Below are 7,800 nucleotides of genomic sequence, written 5' to 3' on the forward strand. Positions count from 1 at the left end.
CTGCAACTCTCTCACTCCAATTATTTCTTTTCCACCCTCGCGCTGGCTCTGTCCCTGTCTGGTTATCGTGTTCCTATGGGACTGCAGGAACCTTGCTGTTCGCAAATCCCTTTCCTTGCCCCGACGGAGCAAGAAATGCAACTCTCCTTGGGGAATTAATTGCGCCGTAAAACGTAGATTCAAATCCGCGTTTCAAAGAAGAAGAGAGACGAGGTTCGAGAGAGAGAAAGTGAGAAAGAGAGGGGTGGGGGTGGAGGAGGGGAAGAGAGGAAGATAGCAGCGCCGTTCCTTTTCTTCCATCGAAAGATTTTCCCAAGATAGTTCTCATCTCGACTGCAATCAGTGTCGTAAATTGCTTGCAATCGGTCCTGCAATTAATTCCGGCTCATCCTCGGGGATTTATTATTCTCAATAATACCATAATATTCTTAGGTGAGGGTGGGGGGGGGGGAAGGGGGCGTGAAAGAATCTTTCGTTCTTGCTACATTTTATGTTTTCTTTCTGCTTTGACAAAGATTATTTCATATAATTTTATGTACGATGCATTACATGCTTTTTATTTCACAAGATTTATGTGAAAAACAGGTTTTAAATTACTCGATATAAATTATGTAAGTATGTCTATCGGGAAGTTCTGTGGCAGGTGGTATAAACTAAACTTAAGCAAATTAATTATTGCATTCGAAAAATTGTAAAAATTTGTGTACATTACATCATATGCACAGCGCATTATTTATATCAAATTCTTAAAACTTTTTATATTAATAAATTCGTGCAACATATTCTTCATATAAATATTTAAAAATATTTCTCAAAAAGATGCATATACGTAGCTTTTTTGTTAAAGAATCATTTAAATAAAAATGAGTTTTTTTATTTGATCAGAATAATGAATCAGCACATCATTATCCGATGTGTTGATCCATTGACTTTTTTGTCCACTTACGTCGCGTGATTAATGTATCATTATGCCATGTTGTCAGAAAAACTGTGCGAGACAAAGCTATATAAAACGAATGTTAATAATTAATTGCACTATTGGCAGAAATATTTCATAAACAACATGATACTCTACGCTCTTAGTATATTCAGCATTGTAACATTTGTACTGTGTGGAGCAGAAGAACTTATACTTCGTAAGTTTTATTTTTTTTAATTTTTTATATTTTAACGATATTTGACAAAATAGGACTTTTTTGCTATTTGACAAAATAGCAAAAAAGAAAGGAAAATGAGAAGTAATACTTTATTTCGTATTCGCGACATAACATATTAGATATTTTCAAAACAGCATCTCACGTCATTTTCATGTTATATGCATTAGGATACAAGTCTTTATATAATCAACCTCTAATTATCATGAAAAATACGTTGCTCAAGGATATTTTCTATAATTCTCTATATCTATTAAAACAAATTTACGTCAATGCTCTCTGATGCATGTTATTTAGTATAAAATTATATAATAACAGCAATAGGCTCAAAGTACTAACAATTAAGAGGGAAAACTAGTAAATAAGACCCACCGATTCTAATTTAAAATTTGACTGCAACAACAAATACTGTGTATGTCAAGTTTTAAAATACCAATCTTTATATATTTATATCTATGCTAAAGATGAACCAAAAAACAGTCCCAAACGTACATTTTTAAAATACACATTTATTATAAAAATTTAACAATAATAAATTTCACGGATCAATATCCGCGCCTTGGCTCTTATTTGCCAGTTTTCCCACTTAATCAAATTATATAATTAAAGATAAAGACACATTAAGTTAACTCATTGTCAAACAACGTATTGATACAATAAGGAAAATGAGAAGTAATACTTTATTTCGTATTCGCGACATAACATACAAATACTTTCTTCTTAAAAAGTTTAGTCTATTTTCTAATTATATCCAAATTATTTTATTCTAAACTCACTCTTTTATTTCTATTGTCAACTATTTTATTCTGTCTCTTTTTTATCCAGCTATAACCACTTGCAAGCGGAATTCAACTGACTATTCGACCTGTTTAAAAGAAGCGGTAATAGAAGCATGGCCACGATTTGTTGAAGGTATGTGTCCTAAAGTATCTGTTCTAAAGTAATTAATTTTATTATTTTGATTTATACATTTCTTTAAAGATCAATACGTATGGTAAAATATATTATTTATAATATGTAATTATTTGTGATTATTTTCAATACACACACACACACATACACATGCAATTACATCTGCGTTTTGCTCTATTTGGCTTCCTTTTCAGATTTTTTAAATTTCTTTAAAGAGTTAAAGTTATACATTAATTTATATATACAATTGTTATAAAATGTTGTGATATTAGAAATAGTTATAAAACTAATAATGTGAATAAATATTTATAAATAATTATAAATTAATTAGATTTTTATTAAAACAAATAAAGATTTATAGTTTTTTTATATGAATAACTTCAAATTATTAAAAGATATTAATACTTTAATCGTCTTAATAGGACTTCCAGAATTCGATTTTCCACGTTTGGATCCACTTCTCTATAAAGACGGCAAAATTATACTTAATAGAAACGGACTAAATGCAGAAGGAAACGTGATAAATGCCACGATTTTTGGTCTAGCACTTACTCGTATTCTGGATGTGAGACCACACTTTCTGGATGATATTTTCCGTTTAGAAATAGACATGATAATACCGAAAGTGTTCGTTCATTCTTACGATAGCGGGCAAGCTAATCTATTCGGAATGCGAGCAGGTGGCGCAGGTACGACAAGAAACTCAATATAATTTACGTAAAACACAATATATAAGAAACGGAAAAGCATTGGTGAATATACTCATTTATAATGATAAAGAACTAATCAAATTGATTGACGAAATATTAATAAACTTTCGATTTTCATAATTTTATTTTGGAGCCATCAAGCTAATTATGATAACTGCATAAATTTATTACAATAGTATGTTAATTTTAAATAGACAATTATATTTCTTAATAACTTTTTAATTGTTACATTTTATAGTGACTATTATTACCTTTTGTTATAAAATATTATAATTTTATTTATGTTACATTTTTCTTTACAATTTATATAATAGGATATCTCAATATAACAATGCACGAAAACAGAGTAACACATGATATAACAGGATACGTAAAAAATGATACATGGACTGTACAACATCACCGAATAATTATGACAGTTGAAAGAATGAAGTTTTATCTTAGTGATTTCTTTGATGGCAGTAAAGAGCTTAGTAAGCATTAAATTAAATTAAGTATATTTTTCTATTCTTTTACACTCTTTTTAGTACATCTTAAATTATTTGAGTAAAAATGCTTATTTGATCTAATGTTCAAATGTATAATTATTAATAATAATATGTCTATAAAAATTTCACGAAAATAGCATTAATTGTTTTTTTTACAATTGATTAAAAATTGATCTATAATCTTACATGCATATTTATAGTTAAAAATAATTCCATATATTGTAAGGCATTTTAAAATAATGGAAATATCAATAACTATATAATTAAGAAATAAAAAAGTAATAAAAACTTCTTTTTCTAAAGATGGCATTTCTTCAAATATTTTTAAATATCTTAAGACGCATTGAAGACGTCACACATACACATAACAAATTAATAAAAACTCCAATTTAAAAAATTATAATAAGAATAAACTCTAATTAATTTATGCATTTGCTCACTTTGTATAGATATCTATATTATAATTTTATTTTGATTCGCTTTTGTTAAAATACATTGTGTTATTAATAAGTTTCTATTTGCAGATGATATTCTTGAAGATTTTTTAAACGAGTACTGGCCACCAATTTATCGAGAGTTTGCGCCAACAGTGTTTGAAACAGTAGATCCGTTTCTTACTAATATAGACAACCGTTTTTTTTCGAAAGTTTCATTCTCGAAAGTATTCCCATAAAATTAATATATTTGTTACAAATTAAGGAATACCAGATTTCATATAGAGTTGAAAATATATTTAACATTCTAAACACTGAAATTAAAAAGTTATTATGCAAAAATTTCTTATTTCTAAATATTACAAATTTTGGTATGCCTATTATGTTTGTGCTTAAATTCTTAATTTAAACAATAAGATATTCTTATATCAATAATTATATATAGAAATATCAAATCTCTCTCAGCTTGTTTTTTAATATACTATTTTTAAAAATTTGATATTTTTTATGATACAATATATATTACGATATATTATAAATGTGTTTACAAATTTAAAAAAAAAATTATTTTATAAATAAGTAGTTTTAATTATAATAGAAAAAATATTATATTGTAAGAAGTGTCTATGATAGAAATTTTACATTATAATATTTTTCAAAATTAATGGAAATGCTATATTATAAAGTGTCTATAATAATGCTAGCTTAACTTTTAACAAGTTATGTGAAATCTCTCAAGTCTTATAATTTGAATTTTATTATTGACTAACGCATCTTTGTATAGAAATAAATAAAAAATATAATATAATAATTTTAAAACAATGATTTTTTTATCCTATTCTTGAGTTTCATCATATCTCTAGATAAGCAATATGTAATTATCATTATACATCTAAGAAACCGATCAAAAGAAAATTTAAAAGAGAGGTATCCGAAACACACACACACACACACACACACACACAGAAATCATTATCACCTGCGTCGAATTCGTTTACATTACTAGTTAGGTATTTAATCATACATACACATGACTTCTTCATAATTTTTTAATTGTTATTATTTTATCATTTAAAAATATGGTATCCTTATGTTATCTCATTATTATAATTTTTTGATAGGACATTTTAACGCAATCGCAGAAAACGTTACAGCAACATGCTATATAACAGGACACGCAGAAAATGATACATTAATTATGGAACATCTCCAAGTAATTCCAACAATTGAAAAGCTGAAAATCCATTTCGAAGATTTCTTTGAAGGCAATGCAGAACTTAGTAAGTACCAAATTTTATCAAATGTAGCTCCATTTTCTTTTATTTTATTCTTTCGCAGAAATCATTATCACCTGCGTCGAATTCGTTTACATTACTAGTTAGGTATTTAATCATATATAGCAAGAACATATTTCTATGAAATTGAAGTTCACATTTTGTTTGCATTCTTCATATATTTGCATAAGTAAAATAAATATCGTAATAAATATTTATCATCTCTTTTTTGTTTTTTTCTTTTATTTGCCTTCATTAATATCTTTTTATATCACAGTAAAAAAACAATACAATCTACGATGAAAATAATTTCTATTGTGATTAATAATTTTTACTCTTTAAATTTCCATTTCAAAATTTAATTTAATAAAAATAACATAACAAATAGTATTATAAACAATAAAAGAAGATTGCCTTTTCTCTCTTTTAGTAATCCAAAGTTAGTATAAAATTGAATTCTAGGAAGAAAATTGTATAAGGTCCGAAAAAAATTAATTGTATTTCTTTATTGCTTCTAGACATAAATTCGATTTACGGTTTATCTCTTTTCTTATAAACAAAAATAAAATTATTATTATTAATTTATAAAGAACTATATACATATGTGAACATATTTTTAACCTCAATATTTTTATATTAGACGACATATAAAATAATCAATAAAATTCTGTCACAATTCATACACTACATAAAATAAAATTAAGCAAAAAATTGATTCTTGAGTATCAATGTTAATGGTATGCGCGGCTTCAAAGTTAATAATGTTAAAGAGATCTTGGAAACGGAAACTATATAAGAGAACTGTGTTCACGATTGATCAAATCATTCCTAGCAGAGAGTGTAAATAAACAAGATGATATTCTCTATACTTATTGCACTCAACATTGTAACATCTGTATTGTGCGCAGCGGATAAAATTACGCTTCATAGTAAGTCTTTTATTTTTGAGATTCTTTATATTTTAATATATATTTATCACACTAGTGAAAAGTGCGATAAAAATCTTTCTTTATTAACTTTGTAACATATATATAATTAATAATATAAAAATACTTCTGAATATATATAGCTTTAAATTTTAAATAATATTTGCAAAAATTGTCTTAATTCTTTAGTAACTCGCATATATATTATATTTATTATTATTATTCAATTTCTATTTCCACAAAGCTGTAAACCCCTGCAAGCGAAATTCAGCCAATTATTCAGCTTGTTTAAAAAACGCGATAGAAGAATTATGGCCACAATTTGTTGAAGGTATATAGTTCTTTTTAAAGAGTGATATTATAATTTTAATATATTAATTCATATATTTTTAAATAATTGAAATTAGATATTATCTTATATATATAATTATTATAAAACGTCGTAACATTAAGAATGCTTATAAAATTAATTAATAAATCAATTTTTATTAATTTATGAATTTATTAAGTTTTATCAAAACCAAATTAAAAATATTTAAACTCGAAAATTATTAATATTAATCGATTCGTTTTATATGTGATAGGACTTCCAGAATTCGACTTCCCACCCTTGGATCCATTCTTCTATGATTATAGCAAAGCCGTTTTTAATAGGGGGGAAATATATGGGGAAATAAACGTTTTCAATATCACTATTACCGGCATAAGAAAGGCTCATTTCTTAGCTATAAGATCATATATTCGTGATGACAGATACCGTTTTGAAATTGATACTAAAGTACCAAGATTGGTAATTGATGGTGATAGTAATGCGATAGGCAGTTTAGGCGGAATCAGAATGGGTGGCAAAGGTACGAAAATAAACTCTAAATACGTTTTATATAAATCAATATAAAAGAACTCATTTTTTTAAATATATCCGCGTTTACCACGACGAAAAATTAATCACATCACATATATAACAAAAGATTCGTAAAATTTTCTAATCATTTTTACATGGATCAATCAAGATAATTTTTACAGTAAACTTATAATATTATAAATGTGTCTGCATCTGAATATTTTTTAATATTAGATTTAAATATTAAAATAAAATGCTAATCTAGTTTAATGTTCTAATATGTAAACAATTTTCAATTAGAACAAAAGGAACAAAGATTTTTTTATCCTAATTAACCAAATCTCATACAATTTCGATCTTCAATTTAAAGCCTAAAACATAAAAGACACACACGTATTATAATTTAAATCATTAGATTCAAAACATTACTTTAAGAAAACAACAAATTAATTAAAAAAAAAGATAAAGATTTTATTTCTCTGCAATATTCCCTTTTTTGAAAAATCTTTAGAAGATTATTTTGCTAATAAACACATTTCACCATTTAGCAGCGAAACACTACACATGGAATAGATAAAAAGATTGTGAACTTCTATTAATTTATTTATACATATATTTTGTGATTGTGTCTATTAAATTCATATATTATATTTTTATATATTAATTTATATATTTGCATTTCTTATATATTTATATCATATTACGATTATATTATATTATTTTTATCCACTTTTTTTGGAATATTATTATTATAAATTTTTTATTTGCAGATGATCTTCTTGAAATGTTTGTGAATGAATTCTGGCCATCGTTATATCGAACGTTGATACCAATAGCGACCGATGTATGGGACCAATGGTTCACTAATTTTTGCAATCGTTACTTGTCAAAGGTTTCCATCTCGCAAATAATACCATGAAAGTCATATATTAATTATATAAAGATCAGAAATTGATAATACATTCAACATCGTAAACAATGAAGTTGTGCCAAATAATAAAAAAAGAGACTTCTAATTGATCTCACACAAAAAGGAATATTATATATTATATATTGTAGAG

At 25.9% G+C, this 7,800-nt stretch overlaps 2 protein-coding genes across 3 annotated transcripts in view; both read left to right on the plus strand.

Annotated features, from left to right (window-relative positions):
- The first annotated feature begins 987 nt into the window (after window positions 1–987).
- Window positions 988–4,517, plus strand: LOC115238418. Of its 2 annotated transcripts, XM_029812206.1 has the most exons (5): window positions 989–1,136; window positions 1,980–2,066; window positions 2,489–2,755; window positions 3,091–3,249; window positions 3,789–4,517. In XM_029812206.1, exons 1-5 carry the CDS (start codon window positions 1,064–1,066, stop codon window positions 3,935–3,937), a joined length of 735 nt encoding a protein of 244 aa, XP_029668066.1. In that variant the 5' UTR covers window positions 989–1,063; the 3' UTR covers window positions 3,938–4,517. The 2 variants fall into 2 exon arrangements, with proteins under 2 accessions (XP_029668067.1, XP_029668066.1); XM_029812207.1 differs by lacking the exon at window positions 3,091–3,249 and having other exon boundaries at window positions 988–1,136.
- A 1,228-nt stretch (window positions 4,518–5,745) lies between these two features.
- Window positions 5,746–7,800, plus strand: part of LOC115238417 — a 7,070-nt gene continuing 5,015 nt past the window's right edge. The window contains exons 1-3 of the mRNA XM_029812205.1: window positions 5,746–5,901; window positions 6,143–6,229; window positions 6,483–6,790. Coding sequence (XP_029668065.1) covers window positions 5,826–5,901; window positions 6,143–6,229; window positions 6,483–6,790 — 471 coding nt within the window. The 5' untranslated portion in view covers window positions 5,746–5,825. The remainder of the gene's footprint in view (window positions 5,902–6,142; window positions 6,230–6,482; window positions 6,791–7,800) is intronic.

The sequence above is a fragment of the Formica exsecta genome, unplaced genomic scaffold, assembly GCF_003651465.1.
Source record: "Formica exsecta isolate Colony F162 unplaced genomic scaffold, ASM365146v1 scaffold337, whole genome shotgun sequence".
NCBI lineage: Eukaryota > Metazoa > Arthropoda > Insecta > Hymenoptera > Formicidae > Formica > Formica exsecta.

What these genes read in the sequence shown, in the direction of transcription:
- LOC115238418 (XM_029812206.1), top strand. Translation starts at nt 1,064, where the DNA reads ATGATACTCTACGCTCTTAGTATATTCAGCATTGTAACATTTGTACTG. An exon ending in AGCAGAAGAACTTATACTTC is followed by an intron (nt 1,137 to 1,979) that starts GTAAGTTTTATT and finishes TTTTTTATCCAG; the next exon opens with CTATAACCACTTGCAAGCGG. An exon ending in AATGCGAGCAGGTGGCGCAG is followed by an intron (nt 2,756 to 3,090) that starts GTACGACAAGAA and finishes TTTATATAATAG; the next exon opens with GATATCTCAATATAACAATG.